General features: G+C 38.3%; 1 protein-coding gene across 2 annotated transcripts in view; it reads right to left on the minus strand.

Moving 5' to 3' along the window:
- Positions 1 to 19,309, minus strand: part of SIM2 (SIM bHLH transcription factor 2) — a 55,691-nt gene that overhangs the window by 13,751 nt on the left and 22,631 nt on the right. The window contains exons 5-7 of one of the 2 annotated variants that reach the window (XM_009567100.2): positions 8,722 to 8,807; positions 6,355 to 6,554; positions 2,461 to 2,567 (exon numbers count right to left, since the gene is read on the minus strand). In XM_009567100.2, coding sequence (XP_009565395.2) covers positions 2,461 to 2,567; positions 6,355 to 6,554; positions 8,722 to 8,807 — 393 coding nt within the window. Of the gene's footprint in view, positions 1 to 2,460; positions 2,568 to 6,354; positions 6,555 to 8,721; positions 8,826 to 19,309 lie in introns of both variants that reach the window. The other variant, XM_054051263.1, reaches the window with a different exon arrangement.

Consider the following 19,309-nt stretch of genomic DNA (forward strand, 5'->3'; position numbering starts at 1 on the left):
GTCTATGGTGTAGCGAGGAATATTTTTTCTGTACTGGAACAGCTTCTCTATCCTGTCTTTTAGAATGCAAGATCCTTAGGCAGGGACTCATTATTCGTGTGTTCACGTTTCCCCAGTTGCAGAGCAAACACTGTGTATATTGATGGTGCTATAGAAATAAATAACACTAGTTCAAATGCTGGAAGCTTTTTCATATAGCTGGAAGCTAATGAAATGTGTAAAACAGGAAATACTGTTTGCTGCCAACACACCTTAGGCAAATATTCACATTTACATTTTCCTCGTAGTCAGATGTTCTTGTTATATCCCTTCTAACTTGTTCTTCTCGCTGTTTCCCTTGTTTTGTTCTCTGTGCTGCCTAACTTAAAGTTCAGTTGTTTTCAGTCTTCGGTTTGGGAATTATTTTTCCTCAAAAAAAGCAATAGTTACTCTAGTGTAGGGTTGCCTTTTTTTTCCTTTTCTTTTTTTTTTTAATACCCTTATTAGGTGTAAGATGTTTCTGTCCACATTTCTTCATCAGATGACACTTAATCATCAAATTGCTTTATAGAATGGTGTGTCAAACTTGCCAACCTTTTGCTGTTCATGTTCCTAAGACATTTACTAATGGATGGTGAGGGAGTTATAACAGTGTTCCCCAGAGGAAGCTTGTACGCTTTACATCTGTTTTAATAATTCATATTACTTGGTATTCTAACCATGATTCTGCACTGTTCCCACTGTTGCTCAAACATTAGCCATTAGTTTTTGCTTCATGGCATTTACCAACTTTGAAACTTTCATAAATTTCTTTGCATATGTCTTGCATTTTTCTTCTGGTATTAAACTTAACAATAATTTATCTTTGTCATTCAGATACAGCATCTAGAGAACTGCTTTTAGTTATTCTGTTTTGTTAAGGTTTTTTTTTTTTTCTTGTGGGAGGAGGTGTGGGGGTTGTAATTTAGTAAACATGATATGTCTCTTTATTTAAAACTCCAGTCGTACCCCGCACATAGAATTATCCATCACTCTGCTCGAATATGGAAAACAATTTTCCAAGGGATGACTGTGGCTATAACAAAATCTCTGTAGTGGATGACATAGGTATTTCAAATAGTCTTGTGAAAAAAATGAGCGATATTTTGTACAGGTCAACAGTGACATCCAGATACAGACACTAATAGTACAAAGAGAATGCCCCCAACAGGACACTACCATGTATGCTGGACATTCTAGTTTTCAGTTTGCCGTGGCCCAGAGCATTAAGTGGTGTTTTGGTAAATATGGATTTGCTGTAAAGATCAGCTTCTGCTTTCCCATGTGTAGCACACCCTGCCATCAACAGAATTCAGCACTTCAAATTTCGGCAGCGACTTATAGTCATAGAATCATTAAGGTTGGAAAAGACCTCTAAGATCATCAAGCTCAACCATCAGACCAATACCATGCCTACTAACCCATGTCCCAAAGTGCCACGTCTACACATCTTTAGAATACCTCCAGAGATGATGACTCTACTGCTTCTCTGGGCAGCCTGTTCCAATGCTTCACCACTCTTTCAGTAAACAAAATTTTCGTAATATCCAGTTTAAACCTCCCCTGATGCAACTTGAGGCAATTTCCATGCCAGACACCATTGCATTCTCCTTTATAATCCAAATCTTCATAAATAACACATATTAAGTGAAGAACTGACTACTTTCTCCTTCAGGAATCCTAAGGGAAGGATTTCTCTCTGGCTATTTCAGCCTACAGGAGCAATCTGGAAAAAAATGCACTGACAGTGGTTTTTCAATGTCAAATTTGCATCATATGGGCTGCTGCAGAGTGAGCCAAATCCAGAGTTCAACTATTCCCTCAATTTGCTTCTAAAATTAATGTGCTACTGAATGAACAACTTCTCAAATCCAGATGTTTGAAGATATGATTAGTATCTCTGTTAGCAGATGGGGAATTATTAAATGTCTAATATTTTTTTTCCTAACACTCCATTTTCCAAACCTCATCCACGTGCTATTAATGAACATTCATCTAAGGACTTTTTGGGTTTGTATTCACTTCAAACATGAGATGATTATTACTAACATATTTCAGAGTAACGGGGAGCTGTTGCATAATTTTTCTTTTAACAACAGAAGCTAGTAAAGATCAGATTTTCCCCTTTCACTCACTTGTTCTTTCAGCTTTTTTCCTTCAAGATTTCACCACCCAGAATCAAGTCCAAATTTTCAAAAGGGCCTAGATCCTTTAAGCAGAAAGATAAAAGCAGCCAGATATATTTTTTCAGAAGCACAGCATATTGAGTATCTAGCTTATTTGCAGAACTAATGGTTTCCTTAAGTGATAGCCAAGCACTTTTGAAAATCTAGCTCCCGTCAAGATTTGGAAAGCTTTCTCTGCTTTCCAGCATAGCGCCTGTTGTCTGCAAAACTTCTCACTCTACTTAATAAATTTCAGTCCAGCATTCTTTTCACTTACACAAATGATGAGCGTATCGTAAATGGAACACATCACAGCCATGAACATGGTGGTAGAGAGTTTTTTCTATCAGATCTTGGGGCTCATATCCAGTTAATTCAGTCACTCTGGAAAAGGAAGATTCCATAATAAGCAAATCTCTGGGAATATTCAGTTTCATTAAACTAACATTTGATTGTGCCAACAACCCAAGTGCCTAAAAACTGCAGGACAAAATGTTAGTTTTGGAAACAGAATCATCATCTTTATAAGAAAACAAACCCTTTCAACCCAGCCAAAACAAGGTGCATCTATTCCCTGGCCAGCTTTACACATGGGCAGGAAAAAGAGTGCTTTTACTTATTTTAATTGTTTCCACTTTGGGCTTTTGCTACTGCCATGCATGACCCTTTGCACGAAGATCCAGTTGAGGAGCCGTTCATGAAACAATAAAACTGCTCTTGTGAACTGCTGACACTTTCATTTGCTTTTGCAAACATACAAGTGTAGCATGTATGTCAATCCACAGAATCTGTGATCGTGGTCTATAAATAAATTCAGACTAATGCCTAACAGAAGAAGGAAGCAAGAGTTTATTCAGGCTGAGAATGTGGAAAGAGAAGGAGATATAAAGATCACAAGCTAAGAAAATTAAGCTTGAAGCTAGATATCAGAAAAACATTCTCGCACGATGAGAAGTAGAATAATGGAACAAATTTGAAACAGCAGTATCTCTGCAGATGTTATAGAACCAGATTATATTGGTCAGACTTACACTTGGTCAGACCTGAAGAATCAAACTTCATGGTTTAGAATGGACTTTTGTTTATTTAGAACTGTTGCTTGAGAATAAAAATCCTTAAAGTACATTGTGCAACTCAGACATAATGTGGCTTATTTATCTAGTGTTGTTGGGGGGTGTTTTATGCTGTCCTGGGCCTTCTTCACCTAAAAAGGCAGAACAAAGGTACTGTACAAATGCATCTCTATGTTAACAAGCAACACAGTCCAGTAGCAGGTGATCGGTAGAGAAAAATGGTTACCGCCAAGGATCTACCTCTGCAGCATCAGGTGTATCTGCATATTTTAATCATGGCAGTTTTAGTTGGGACTAGCTCTAGCTCAGGGCTGTGAACTGAAAGCTTTATAGTAGTTGGAGCGCATCAGATATGCTCTTCAAGGTTTTCTTTCGGTTTAGATCCAGGAGGAATATAGTACACATGCCTAACACCTCTTTATGACACAAACTGCAGTGCAGTGAGTGGCAACGGTCAGGACATTTGCTACAAAAGGATGCTTCTGGCCTGAACTTAAACACTAATGAGGATACACTCTGTATCAGATAATAACACAGCAATATCTACATAAATGAATACAAGGGTCTCGAGCAATACGTCACTGATGGTTGCAGATAATGTAAGAGATAATGTAAATTTTGATTACTTTTTTTTCTTTTGTAACTACCTTTATATCTTCTTTACTTTTACCCTAATGATAAGTAATCCCACAGATACTGTGGACTTCACACTCTACTTGAGAGAGATTGTTGGAGGATGGGATTCTTCTGAAGGAAATCAGAAAAACAAACAACAAAATGTCTTTGCAATCTGATTTATTATAAACAAAGTACAAATACATCCATACCTCTCCTAGCTCTGCCTTCATCTGGGGAACTTTTGCATGTCTTTGCCTCAGTCAGGGACTGCTAGTGCACAGTGAGCACGTGTGATCTCTTTCTGCGGGAGGATAAGTGTATATATGCTTGTCCTTCTTCTCTGCACTGTACCCTGTCCCTCCTGGCTTACAATTCTAGGCCCCCAATTCTCATTTAAGCCTACCAGCATGGTGAAATACTGGTGTAAGATCCTGATCAGGTTTCAGTACTCCTTCTGACTTGAGGGCAATTTAAACAAGGGTGACAGTTTCACCCTGCTCACTTAATTGGTAGGTACAGGAACAGCTAATCCAAAAACACACAAACGACCACAAACCTAAGCCAGATGTTAATTTTTCTGGAAGTGCAGCCTCACTTTGAAGCTGGTCTTCCAACGGGCCAAAAAAACATCGTTAACAGTTACAAGGACACTCAACTTTTGAAAAGTTCGAATCTGGAAATGAAGTCAGCTGCTTGATTTCCTTAACACAAACCCACCCTGGCTCAATGAGCTACTGTAGGAAGCTTGGACTCTGAAGACTGTTATTTGGGTGTGACAGGGCACACAGAAGGAAACGGAGCTTTCCCCAGTGGCCAGTTCTGCCCTCTAGAGTTCTTTAAAGCCTTTGTAAACTATGTGGCAATGAATAAATGGGATGCACCACGAAAATCAGAAGCGGCAAGTGCCTTTGTAGGGATGTAACTGTCTCATTTTTCTAGTGACCTTGATAAATTAACTCCTGTATGTTTTATATTGTAGGAAGTGTCTCAAAAGGCTTATTTAACTGCTCCTTCCCCTATCTTTCATACTGACCTCTCCACTGTGACTGTTACCTCTAAAGATCCAGCAACACTTTTCCTTGTATGGAAACCAGAAGCAAGCTTGAAAACCATTTTATCTTATTCCTAATATGCCCCTGTTCTGAGCAAACATAGTTTGGTTTATTCAGCTGGGAGAACAAAGGGTAGTGCTTAATACCCCTGATCGTCCTGTGTATGGATGATACCCATCCGCTCTTCGGTAAACACAGCTATGCAATAGTACTGGTTCTATCTGTGCTCCTGTCAACACCTCTAGTTATACAGTCTTCTTTGAAGACACTTATGTCTCCAGGCAGTTCTTCTTAGGCACATAATTTCCTTTTTCTTCCACATGCAAAGACATGTTGCTGTACCCCTTGTGCTTTAAATAAAATGTGGCAAAGAAAGGGAGTAATTCCAGGAACATATAGTTCTTTGTATTTTCGCAGCTGATGGCCCACTATCTCATTAACAGCATGGAGAAAAAGCACGTTCTCGCATGGTTGACCTGCCACGTAAAACTTCCTCACAGTCTTGGATATGGACTCTTTTTTTCTCTGCTATTTATGAATATCATTTCTGCTTCTTGCAAATGCAGCATGCCAGGGAAATGAGAGAGGATGGAACATACTGCTTCACATGCAGGGATTTTTGAAGAATGATCATCTTTTCAATAGTCAGATAAATTCTTTGGGGAATTGGACTTTTCCTCTCAAAGTATCTTGAACTGCACTGTAAAAGGTATCGCTGTATGCTAAAAGATAGCACTTTTCAAAAAGAGAGGAATTAATCAGTCACAACTCCGTCTGTTCTGGTTTTGTGCTCTTCTCTTCTTAGTTAGTATGTGGGCTATATCAGCTGAGAGTGGAGGCAGGGTTCTCTTTCCTTAGCAACAGTCATTTTCCCAAGTTTTGTTTAAGAAGGCTCTGTTTTCATGATTGAATTTTTTTCATTCTAGCAGCACCAGTAGGGTTCGTTTCATTGCAAAGGTATTACAGTAAGGTCCAGGAGATGATGTTTTCTTACTGCTCTGTTAAAAGATTTCTGGATGACCCCAGCAAGTCGTTTGACCTTTGTGTTTCAGTTGTGGGATTTTTTTAATTATGGTCTATGGTACATTTTTACTCCTTCTGCTAGCCTTCTATGTCAAAATTTGTCTCCTTTAAGGCAAAAACGTATTACTGCTCGTGTGCCTATTACTTACAGCAGGAAGGCTTTAGCTGACTCTCTGAAGTAACGGTAGGTTATATTGTACAGGCTCTTATATGTTGGTGTTCAAGACAAAGAATGGTCTATCCACTACTTAAAGGGCTCTGAAGAACTCACATGGTTTTTATGTTCCAGATCAGTTTTGGAATGCTTTTTTTTTCATGAGTATTTTGATCTGTCTGGGAACTGATGTAGCTTATGACAACAGTTAACTTCGAAAACATTTCATGCTAAATGAAATAGCTGCTTACCTGGAATCTAGGAATATTAATTTTAAGTCCAAACTTGCTCTGAACATAAACATGTTACTGTGAAGTTTGATCTCAGTGATTGCACTGGGAGGTAAAGATTGACCTACAGCCACCAGTCCAACGATTTGGTAACAGGAATCATACAAAGACATATCTAGCATATACTGCCGTATCTTCAAATAGCCACTGCAATGGATCACCTGGCATGAGAAGAAAACACACTCAATATCTGATGCAATGAAGAGGCCTGAAGTTAGCCAACCACCTAGTTTCAACGAGATTATAAAGTAATACACTCTTATAACATTTAAATACTGCATAATCTGTTAAGGCTTCGAAGAGTGGTTAATTTGTGAATGGAGATCAAACAAGGGTTTGTGTTACTGCCAAAGGGATTAATCCAGTATTAAAACACATGCTCTTTGGGACCATCTTGACTGCTTTCTAGTTAATACTTTAAAGTCTCTTCGATACAGAGTTCTTGTAGATACAGTCAGAATTCCTGTTCATAAATCAAAAAATCTGGAAGTTACTTTTTAAATTGACTCTGTCTCACAAACGACACAGAGGTATATTCAAACATTTCCATTTTAATGAGTTGTTATTCTGGTGAAAAACAGACACTTTAAAAAGCCAGTGGAGATTAATGTATCCCGTTTGTAAAGATTAACTGCTGTATATGTAAATGCACTAAAAAGTAGTTTTAATTTCTCCAGTCAAGTTCAGACGATGTTATTTTGACATGTGACAAGCCCAGGGCCTTGATGCCAGATTCCTGAATCCCCATATACAATTCCTAATCACAGGAGTGATAATTGAGTCTTGGACTGTAAAAATTCACAATGTCAGCTGAAGGGGGAATTATAACTGGGGACTATTCCAGCACATAAGATTTATTTAATGTAGTGCTGGTGTTTAGAAATCATTTGTGCTCCTGCCAACTTCCTAATCTAAACAGCAGGCAGACTACACATCCTTCACCATAATTTTGCTATTTGCTTGACTTTTAACTGTGTCTGGTGGAAAGGAATTAATTTCAACTATATTTAGTACTCCTGAACAACCTACTAAACAACCACCTATAAATATGCTCCCTCTGTATAACCTTCCTTCCTTCTCTCCTATCAATAAGTGATTAGTATGTTTAGCAAAAGCACCGTAGCGAGCAAATCTTAAATAAGTTCTCCCAGCATATCCTATTATTTGATTCATGAGTTTTTCCTCCAGTTAATCAGGTGATATTTTCAAAATTATTAGATCCTAACTCTAAGTACAGTCAAAGAGAATAAATTTAGGCCGACATCCCTCTAGGTGAATATATCCCTAAATTTTTAACTGCATAAACTTTTAAAAGCAAGCAAAAGATGAAAGAAGGTGATCCCTCTGATTAGCAGTCATAAATGACAGGGAATACCACCACTACAAACTCTACTCTTTTACCTGATTGCAGATTCAGCTTTGGGATAGAATTATTTTTGCTGGGAAGCAGCTGAGCAAACAAGGGTCCATGTAATGAAGAATTATCAGTATAAGCAGGTAGATAGCAGTGTAAACAGACAGATATATGTCTGGACCTTGAACACGTTCCTTAAAAGAGCTCTGCTTCTCTTGCGTGCTTTCCTTTTTTGTTTTTCAATGACTCAAACAAAATGAATCCTCACCGGCCTGTTTGTGAAGTACCCTTCTCTCCTGATGCTTAAGTGATGGAATTAGTTCAAAAGGCCAGCAAATACACACTGTAAAGCTGAAAGTAAGAACTACCCGAATGCAGGTGTTGTTATAGAATATCAGCATTTGCTGCGACTTCTGGTTTCATGTAATAAATATAAATAAAGACTTGGTAGTTCAGGACAGTTCAACCCTGAGTTGATAGTAATGATTGCTTAGGGTATCCTCATGGTCTCGTTATGTTGAGATAATTCTGGTCAGGCCAATGAGGTGACTCATGCAAATGGGTGGCTGCTCAGCCAGAGCACTGTAATACAGAGGCAGAGGGATTTGGGAAGACTTCCAAGTTCCTGTGTCTGGGTTCCTGCCTCACCTGCCTCAAGTTCCACAGGGGAATAAGACCTGGCTGTGCATTCTCCTTGCACCTCAGTGGTTGTGCTCCAGCCAGGTCCCCAGTCTGGGGATTTGGATGTGGTAATATGGCACAAAGCAAACTCCAATTCACTGCAAGAGTCTAGACTTGCATTACTATGTGAATCTGCAATAAGTAACGGCATTTTTTTTTTGCATCTGTTCTGATTCTTTGTATCACAGACTTGGCTTTCAGCTACACATAAGTAAGAAAACCTAAATAAATAAACTTTTTGTTTGTTGAATACTGGGGTGGATGGAGGGAAGGTTGAAGCTTATACACATTACCTTGTAGCCACTGCATGTCAATCCTGCATTCCTCTTGGCTAGGACACACTTCATTCTCAGGAAAAATGATCTCTCAATTTCATATTCTGAAAGCATAAACCACACTGCTTACTTATAATTGAAGATTTCAAAACTTTTTATAACATTGTCTTTCATGATTTAATAGATGTGTTTATGTCTCAGGCTGAGGAAGCAATAGAGGTCAGCCACTCTATAGTATTTTCCAACTCAATCTCTGCCCTCAAGTTTTATTTCACTTTCATGTTAGGATTCCCTGGAAAGTTGGAAAAGTCAGCAGGACCATGTCTCCGAATTTCTATTTTTACCACCCTTCACAAGGCAATCGCCTTGTTTCTGAACAGCTAGATACCAGCCCATATTGGTAAAAAGGGAAGGAAATGTCTCCTTTGAAGCACAGGTAAACAAATGTACCCTCCAAAGTAAAAGCAGAATGAGAAACAAGAAAATTCATTTGGTTTGTAATATTTCAAGTGTATGTAGCTAGTCCTGCCCGGACTGGTGACCTTCAGGCCTCTGTACACGATATTATTATACCTGTTTCATTGACTTCCAAAATTATCTTGGTAGATGGTTTTTAATCAAATGTCTTCACAAATAATCTACAGAAATGTTTTAAAGTTAAATATTGCTCAGGCACCTATGTATTTTCTGCTAAGAATAAGTTAATAAGTTACTATTATGTTTGACGTTAATTATTCTCAATAACAGTTCAGACATCATTGATGGTTCTTACTTTTTTTACTGAAAGCTGTGGTTTGGCAGAACACAACTATATTAGGAAAAAAAGCCCTTATCCACTAAACCCGTGAGCAGGAAAATCAGGGAAACGGGGGTTTCAGATTTGTCACCATGTGTATTACCTCCTAAATACCCAAGGGGTTTGATCGAAAGTCCACTGTCATCAGCTGAAGCATCACTTTAATTTGATTTAACTCTTGAGTTGTATTCCCAATTTTTTGCATCCCTTTCCCTGTTAACATGTCTTAGCCATACACCTGCAGTGGTTTGAGCCTCAGACCACTACCTGGAAACCAATAAATTCTCTGCATTAAGTTCCGAGTTTAAAGATCTAAAGATACAACCACAGAAAAAGGATTTAGTGAGGAGGGAAAAGAAATGCAATATGTAGTGCATCTCAACTAGTTTCAGGATTCCTGAGTATTTGAATTTTAAATTTATCTCCTTAATGCAAATTAGATTCATATGAGGGAAATCAGGCACTTATATGATATGGTACATCTACTACAGAGCGTTAAATATGAATACATACAATTTGGTGAGAAGAAGCCTTACAGTACAGATGGCTGTTGCTGAAGCATGATCTGACAAGTAAAGAATGGATCTGGGACTTGGGAACATTGGTGCAATTCATGAATTTAGTACAAAAAGGTACAAAGACTGTCTTTGGACATGAACTGAGCTGCTATCAATTTTAATTATTTACATTCTTCTTTAAAAGGAGATGATTAGTGGAATTGGAAACAATGCCTTTAACTTCTCAAATGTCCTGCCACAAGACCTAAAAGAGTCTCTTTCAGAAACAAGATCCTTCCAGGCACCTTATTCTTTAGCTTTCTATTTGCTGCTTTCTTCTTTTTTAAATCTTGCTGCAGACTAGCACACTGCTACAGAAACACTCAGTTAGTTCTAACTTCACTGTTCCACCAGGAATAGGTTATGATGTACAGCATAGTCTTTAGATGTCTATAAAACTAAAGGGGTACTCAGACTGTAAGATAATATTTTTCCTTTGTTATTTAAGATTGTTAATTATTTCATTATTTAAGAAGAGGTCTTGTGTCTCTGATTTTATGATGGTAGATTGTAAGCAAGAGGTCCCCTTGGAACACCAGTTCCCGTGACTAGCTACAAGCTCTCTGGGAAACCAGAAGGGTTATTAAAACAATTCAAGGGCAAGGATGGTGTATGGTGTAGGAGGGCAGAGTAAAGAGGGATCGAGTAGCATCCTAGCACTAAGTGGTGCAGGGAGGGAAAAGTGATAGGGTTGCAACTCAATGGTAGCAGCTTGTGACTCACGAGACTGAAGAGTAGAGACCTGTATCTTTGTTGTTGTGTGTAATCAAGTGCAAAATGATATAACTGCACTTTAATAATGATGTGTTTAAGTATTGATCATTAAATTATTAGGCTTTAGTAGTGTGTTGCTGAACCTACACTAGGCCCTTAATCAGTTATTTCTCATGCCTGCAATCTAAAGTGGGAAGAATTACCCATGAGGTACCTGGAGACTCTTCTGGGAGCTTCCGTTTCTGAGGCTTGAGCTAGATGGTATTAAGCTGCCTTAAGTAAGCAAAAGGAGAAATGGCCCATGTGGCCAAACAGAATCTGGACCCTGAGTGACATACTGCCTTTTTGCCTGAAGAAGCCAAAGCAGAGTATACAAGAAAAAGCAGGATTAGGCCACTCGTATTGGTCATGCTTGTGTAAGTGCCATTAGTGTATATGCAGTGCCTAAAAAAGCGCTGTTCTCCTTTCCGTGTCAATTTGCCACAGGTGGGCTCTGTGTATATTTATGTGTTTGTGCCCACCTACCAGGAATAAAACCGTCTCCAGACCTGATCTAGATATCAAAAATATAAAGGAGCAGCAAGACCAAAACCCTCACATCAAGAACCTAGATGTGCAAGACTCTGAACAGTGTGAATTAGTAATAATATTAACTGATACCTTTGCCAGTGCGACTCCCCAGTACCTTTGAAAGTAACAGAAGAGTGGAGCAAATCAAAAAACAACTAAAGTAAATTTGTAATTGTAAAGCTGAATAGGAAATAAGAAGCCCCGGCATCCTACTGGATGCTAACATCCATCAACATAATGCAATATTACATCCAGGATGTACCTGATGCACTTAAGAAGGTCTAGTATGATGAAGAGAATGTAGAAAGAAAATGAAGTACTTATACATTTAGCAAGCAAAGCAGGAAAAGCTGAATATTCAAACAGGAGAAATCAAATGAGCTGTGAGAAGAGTGGTTGCTAATGTGTGCTGTCCTGCTGCAGGGGTTAATCACAAAACTGTGAGGAGATAGTAGGCATGAAAGTTCAGTTATAAAGCAGGAAAAAAAAGCTGTTAGCTTAATTAGACAGTACCTGCTGTAAAAGAAAAATGACTGGAGATGTCCAGGGATGTAGCAAAATTCTCAAATTAGGAAAGACAGAATAACAGTAAAAGTAAAATCAGCAAGTCCGTCACATATGATGAAATTTGTCTGTTTAATTGCACCACTTCTAGCATTTGCTATTACCACCTGTAATTCTGACAAACAGCTATATATTGCCATGAAAGGTTTTAATGCATTTTTCCTTTACGAGTGTAAGTTATGCAGCATGAGACTGCTTTTCCCACCTTCCCCTTTACTATCCATGTCAGCATTTGTTTTCCCTTTTTACCTGAATGTGACTTGTTTCCCTCTCCCAAACAATCTCAAAATAATTGGGAAATTGATCCTTAACTTTGTAAATGAGTTGAAAAATTTTCAAAGTCTGTACATTCGTCTAAGTTGTTTTCAGTAGCTGAGTCAAGGAAATGTCTCGATAACGGCTATAGCTGAAAAGAAGCCTCTGCCCCACTTCTAAATTCCTAAGTATCTTGAAAGCTATGATGATAACTTCCTGAGAAGTGGACCAATTGTCTTAATAACATTGTCTTTTAACATTTCCCGGAACTTAGTGACATTGTCTTACTTTAGAGATCAAAGCAGAGTTTTACGGCTCTTCCTAAATGTTTACCCTCCCAGTTTTGGCACAGTGCTTTTCTTTATCCAGTCATGTGGAATACGATTGTGGGTCTATTTTTCTGTTACAACTAATTCCAGTATTTTTCAAAACTTGGATTTACTTATGATAGCAAATTTCTAATTTTGTTTCCCCTGGAACAATGTTTAGTATTTGAAAGTTACTGTTTTCTCCCCACTGCTCCACAAACTTCTATTGAAATCTTTTTAAGCATGACCTGTGAGACTCTTGATTTTTATGCTGAAACTTCAATTTTCCATTTTTCCCCAACTACATGATTGGTAATAGTTGGAAATGAAAACTGATGCAGGTAAAATACTAGTTTTGATCAACGTGATTATATACTATGAGCAGATTTCTCTGACTTTCCTTCTGCACTTCTTTGGAAGGGGGTACCTGTGGTTACTGAGATCCTGACTTTTCAACATGTTTACTAGCAGATATTTTAATGAAACTGATCATTTATAATGAATTTTATAGGAGGCACTAAAAGTCAGAATCCATATCCATGTCCAAGATGTCCATTTCAAATGTATCATTGTTTACTTTTTAGCCAAACTCCATGTTTCCCTTGTCAAATTTAGAGTTCTTCCCTTCTACTAATATATTACCACATTGCCTGGTCATCTTACAGAGGCACTCTCCCTGAAGAACTGCTGCAATGTAGTTGAGTTGATTCAGTAAAAGCTATAAATGAGGCACAGAGTAAATGACTTCGTTCAAATCCCAGACCAAACTTATCCATGTGTTAACAGCCTCACAGAGCTGAAACACAGCAACCTGTGAATGAGAACATAGAAAAATATTGCTTTCTATGGACATACAGAAGATGTACTTTGTCAGAATACCATACCTATAAAGTATGCCTTCTCTGTTAATCCGTTTTTTGTCTTAGCCTGGTATACTATGTAATACAGTTTGACTTCAAGAACTAATCAAGAATAGAACAGCTTGATTATTTTTTACAGATTTGTATTTTCTTATTTTCATGAACAGAATAAATGTAATGGTAAAGATAATGATTCTTGCTATTTTTTATAAAGAATTTGTGCATTTGTTCACTCGTATTGCACGTGACTGTCAAACAGAATTTTCCAAGCGTTTGTATGAAATTATGGTTAGCTTTATGAAAGCCAGAATTGTCCAACCCTGGGGGTGCAAGTATGAAATCTATCTTTGTTTTCCAATCCATTTTTCATCTCTTTTCAGAGAAAATGGTCACAAAATTCTGTGGTTTGCACGCTGCTTGCATAGTAGAATAAGAAAAAAAGCATAGTCATAGTTTTATCCACAATTTCACCTCTCATGACTTTATTTTCTCTCAGGTAAAAGCTACTATTTTATATCTCTTTGCCAAAGCTCTGAAATTTTGACATTCACAAAATACAGCATCATATTGTTGCAGAACCAGTTTGTAGATTAATGTACATCAGCATTGAAGAGGTTGTCCAGAGAAACTGTGAATGCCCTATCCCTGGAAATGTTCAAGACCAGGGTAGATGAGGCTTTGAGCAACCTGATCCAGTGGAAGGTGTTTCTGCCCATGGCAGAAGGATTGGAATTAGATGATTTTAAGGTCCCTTCCAACCCAACCCATTCTACAATTCCATGCAAACTGCACACTGCTGCCACAAGCTTTCTATTTAGGAAAGATATGAAGCAGCATTAAAATTAGGAGCTCTTGGAACAGCTAATGATTCGTGTTTGCTCTACGTGGCAATTTGAGTGTGATGTCAAATTACATCTATGGTGAAGGAGATGAAAACTATTCCCAAAGGGCATATTTATCCCAAAGCACTGTATAGACGGCCACCTGTTTCTACCTTCCCTTCCATTCAACTTGTGCAGAGACACACACATGGCTCAGCCTAGTACATTCCTCTGGGGATAAAGCACATGTGTGGTAACATGTGCTCCATGTCCCTGCTGGACTCTTTTATAGGCTCAAAACACAGATATCATGAGTTCATGTCTGGATAACACTTTACTGCCCAGCCCCCAAACACTCTGCATATCTTTGCCCTTTCAGTTTGTTGTTTTCATCTTACCTCCTCTATACTATAAAGTTGCACATGTTCTGCTTTTATTCTTGTGTAATCTGCAAAGCATGTGGATCCCATATGGCACATTGCTGACTAAAAGAGCATGCAAGTATCTTGGCTAGTCTCCTCTGTGAGCATAACAAGGCTGTCATTTTTGTGAGACACAGGAGAGACAAATGCCACAACTTCTATCCCTTAATGCTGAATGTTGGTGACTTGTCTTCTAGAACAAAAAAAAAGAGGTAAAAACATGGTAGAATACATGGTAAAGAGATGCTTGCATAATAACACACAAAGTTTTAAGGTAGCTCTTGAAGCTATGAATGCAGGACTGACTAACAGAGCCAGCGTGAGAAGGGGCTTGCAAATGTCTTTGGTGGACTTTCTCATTACAAGATCAGAAGCAGGCCTGGGGATCAGCTGGTGAAAAATAAGGAGACAGGCCTGTATGACTCGTACGTATTGATCAGCTTTGTCATCATTATGCCAGAAAGAGCAAAAGTGAGTTTATGACTAAAATTGTTCTCAAGGAGAAATACTACATGCAAAGGGATGTATGAAAACAACATTTCTCTGTATGCATGTATAACATTTCTTGGTATGCATGGTCAAGACTGATTCCAAGTGAGAGAGAAGAAATAAACCAGGCAGATATACTTTCCCTTCTCCCTGTTACACTGCAGCATCATAAACACATGCAGACTACAGGCTTAAGTGTACACCTCTGAACATAGTCCATCTTCTTTTTACCAAATTAGTGGCACTAGCTGAATAATAAATTATAGATGCTTTACATGGCAGAACTGCAAATTATATATATTGAGAGAGCAAGTTCCTACGCACATACGAAGTTGAAAAATGAAGCTTGCGGGCTGACCTGTTTTGGCTTGCTAATGCTTTGGCTGTGGTAGGAAAGCAGTCAATTCTGTTGTTAGCTGCTGTCCTAGAGTTCCAAGATTGCAAAAGCTGTCCAAATTTCCTCCCATTTTGGACAGCTTGTTCTTTGTCCTGACTGTATCCAGAATCCTGGAGAGGGTAAATTATTCCTGTCATACAAACTCAGCCATTTGCTATCATTTGCCCAAATTTTCCTCTGCTCTTGAAAGTTGTTTCCAAACTTTTCTTAAAGAAACTGAGCGGGACATTAGGCAGAAAGGAAAAGAATAGGTTTCGCAGACTGAGACCTCTACTCTGTTTGGTATGCTTTACTGTTAACTAAAAGTGAAAAAAGATTTTTTTAATGGAGAACCAGCCATCTGCCCTCTTTTCCACTTTTGTACATCCAAAATAATAATATTTTCTAGGTTTCTGAAGTTCTAAATAACACTAACAACAAGTGGCAACAAGATCATTGTGTTAAACGATGGTCTTTCAATAATGGTTCTCCTATAAAATATTTTTAGATTAATTAAAATAAAAATTCATAGCGACATTTGTCTTTTGCATATGTACTACTGGAAAAAATTCTTTACAACTGAGTGTAAAAAAGATCTTTCCAGATACACTATTTTCTATTCCTTTATTTTAATAACAAACAAAATGTGTAGGGAAGATGGTCTTTCTTGAGAGGGAATGTATCCACTGGCATTTATTTCTTAGCTGACTGAAATGGGGCCCTTAAAGCATCAGCCAGAAAGGAGAAAGCCTGACACAATGTATTCCACATCCCTTGTGTAACTTACACTAGGCTTATAACTAATCATATAAGAATTATGCAGTTGTTAGCAGACAACTAGAATGTCTACAATAGCTACAGTATTCCTCTTTCCCTTTTTCTGCTCTGGGGAATGTTAATAAACTGCTTTTAGTACACCATGCCTTGGTGTGCAAGTCAGCAAAAGTCGGGAAGCTATAGATGTTTCCAAGGATTAAAATTTCAGAAAAAGCATATGAAACCAATAAAAAACACACAATGTCTGACTCCAGCTACACATATGGAAGAATAACATACAATATTGAATCCCCCTCATCATTGCTTAATTGCTTGTCTCAGTCAACCTGCAGTGTAAATATCTCTTATTTTGCTACCCTGATATTTCATACAAAAATTTCCTTCTTTATTATTATAGACATGGTTCAAGATGTATAGCATTTCCCAAAAAACTCCCGATAGTTTAGTAGGTGTTACTACTCTGCTAACACTCTATCACTCCATGCTGCTAACTGCTAAAGAAAACTTTCTGCAAAAATGGTTGGTACAGGCATTTTTAATAACAACATCATTTGAGGGCTTAAGATCCGGACTTATATTGGTATGTGCATGCCAGTTTGTGTCAGTATCTTATTTCCTCTAAAGACCATGCTAGGAAGAGCTGGGTATAGTCCATAATCCTGGTGCATTCCTCAGCATTCAGTCCCTGAATGCCAGCCACTATTTCAGACATTCAAAATGCTTATCACCTCTGGACAGAACACCCTGAAACAGTCACTTCACAAATCAGCATTGCCAGCGCTATACCCCCAACAATTCTGGAATCAAAGGGTTTGCTACTCAGCTGTAGCAGCTTGCTTACATTCAGTTCTACGCTGTATGTGAGGTGAGGAAAGAGGCAAACTCCTCACATGCCTCCATGAAGTTCTGGAGCTATTTCTAGCTAGGCAGAATTTTGCATGGCACCACAACCTACTAGGTCTTCTTCACTAAGCATAGGAGATAATCAGCATGCTCTGAGTCTCTACAGTCAGGCATAAACATGAACTTGCAGCCTTCCAAGATTCAGAAACTACTGTTACATCATCTTCCCCACATTTTGCAGCCAAGTCACCCTGCTAGATGACTGCCTTCTGCTCCAGCAGGAGAATCTCATTCGGTGGACCCAGTTCCATTACTTGAAGAAACAGAAAACAAAGGCTTCCAGAACTGTAAATGCTCAAGGACAGACAGCATGCATAAAACACTTCTCTGCATGCTAAGAAACCAGTCTCTCAGCCCTAAATCATGAAACAATTGCCAGTTTCTTGTTAGTTAAGTGTGGCGTTTCTTATGATAGAGGCCCAGGAACTGTGAAATCAGCCTATGCAACAGATAGAGGTGGCACAGGGAGCGCAAAACTGAGGTGTAAGCTTCACGGGGAAAAAAATAAGCCAAAACACAGAAAAATATTGCAGACCAGAAATACATTAAGCAATATTTGGATAAATGTAAAGGGCCAGTGAAGTCATCTGAGATCTGAGCACAGCCAGTATACATCATTTGGAAAAGATATCAAATTATTCTTTTTTCTTTATTTTTTCCCCCTTGTTCTGCTAACCTATCCCACTTGAATATAATGGATTCACGTTGTTGCGTCTGGTGCAAAATTGGCCTAGACTCATGTGAGGTGATTCACTGATGCTTACTCTACTTTCATGTTTATGTGAGAGAGATTATTATTTTTCCCCACGCCAGCCACCCTCAGAAAGACTCCAGCTGTTGGCTTCTTTCATACAAATGGATCAGTGCATATTGCTTTACATTTTCAATGCTGGTCATGCAAGTAAAAAGGCAGCTTAAAGACTTTCTAAGTTAAAGCTGAAATTCTACAAAGCCTCCATAGATCATGGGGTTTATGTCTTTCATTGAGTCGTAGCTTATAGACTTTAAAGGCCAGAAAGGAGCATTAGATCATAGGTCTAAACTGTACATTGCAGTTTATTAAACATCAGTCACTTGCTCCTGTGCTGAGCTCAGTAACTTCTGTTTGCCTAAAGTGTATCTTCTATAAATGCATACAACCTTCAACTGAAAACATCAAAAGAGGAAGAAATCATTGCTTCCCTCAGTATTTTGTTCCTTTGGTTAATCAAACTCCTAGTTGTTAATGTACGTATAATTCTAATTTGAGCTTTTGTGGTTACAGCCCACAGACATTGGACCTTGATATGTGTAATCAAGTCACCTCCCAGTCTTTTTTTTATAAACCAAACAGATGGTGTTCTTTCATCTCTCATTATAAGCCTTTCCAGTCTTTCAATAATTTTGGGGGTTTTATTGTGTGCTTTCTGCCATTCGCCTTTTTTTTTTTAAAGTGGACAACAGAATTGGACGGAAAAATCCAGTGTCCACTTCACTAATACTGCATGAAGAGTATAATTATTTATCCTTGGTATTCCTGTTCACTATTCCCCTTCTTAGGTGCACAAGGGTTTTCCATTATCCCTTTTAGCCACAGCATCACAACAGGAACTCACACCGAGCTTAATGATCTTTAAATGCTTCTCAGAGTCACTGCCTTCGAGTTTCTTTCCCCAAAAGCTGTCCTTACCATAACTTGCTGTAGTGCCACATTTTACTTCTCCAAAGAGTGATGATGCAACAGCTGGTTCACCAACAGCTATTTTCCCAAATTTTATTACATTTAATATTGCTACGAAGTCCCAGCATCTCAAAGCAAGAGAATATTCAAGATAAAACTAATACATGATTTTTTGAGTACCAAGCTGAGATATGTAAAGAAAAGCAATGTGGCAGAGAGCATTATATAAACAAACCCACGCTGTCTGATTTTATGCAACGAACAAGAATTTGCATTTCTCTGAGAAATAAAACTCGTGCAGATAATATTTCTAGAGCTCAACGGCTGCAAGGCTTCTACCGTTCTTATGTTGTTTGGCCTTTCAGAGAAGCTTCTATGGAACTGATGAAGCACTGGAAATACAGGGGAAGGTTTGACGAGAATAGTGAAGGACAATGAGAAAGATCAAAAGCAAATGAAGAAATCAATAAAGGGAGATAATCAAAATTTACAAAGACTGCAAAACTAAAGGTAAAAACTCATCTGTAATCTGGG

The sequence above is a fragment of the Cuculus canorus genome, chromosome 1 (assembly GCF_017976375.1).
Source record: "Cuculus canorus isolate bCucCan1 chromosome 1, bCucCan1.pri, whole genome shotgun sequence".
Lineage (NCBI taxonomy): Eukaryota > Metazoa > Chordata > Aves > Cuculiformes > Cuculidae > Cuculus > Cuculus canorus.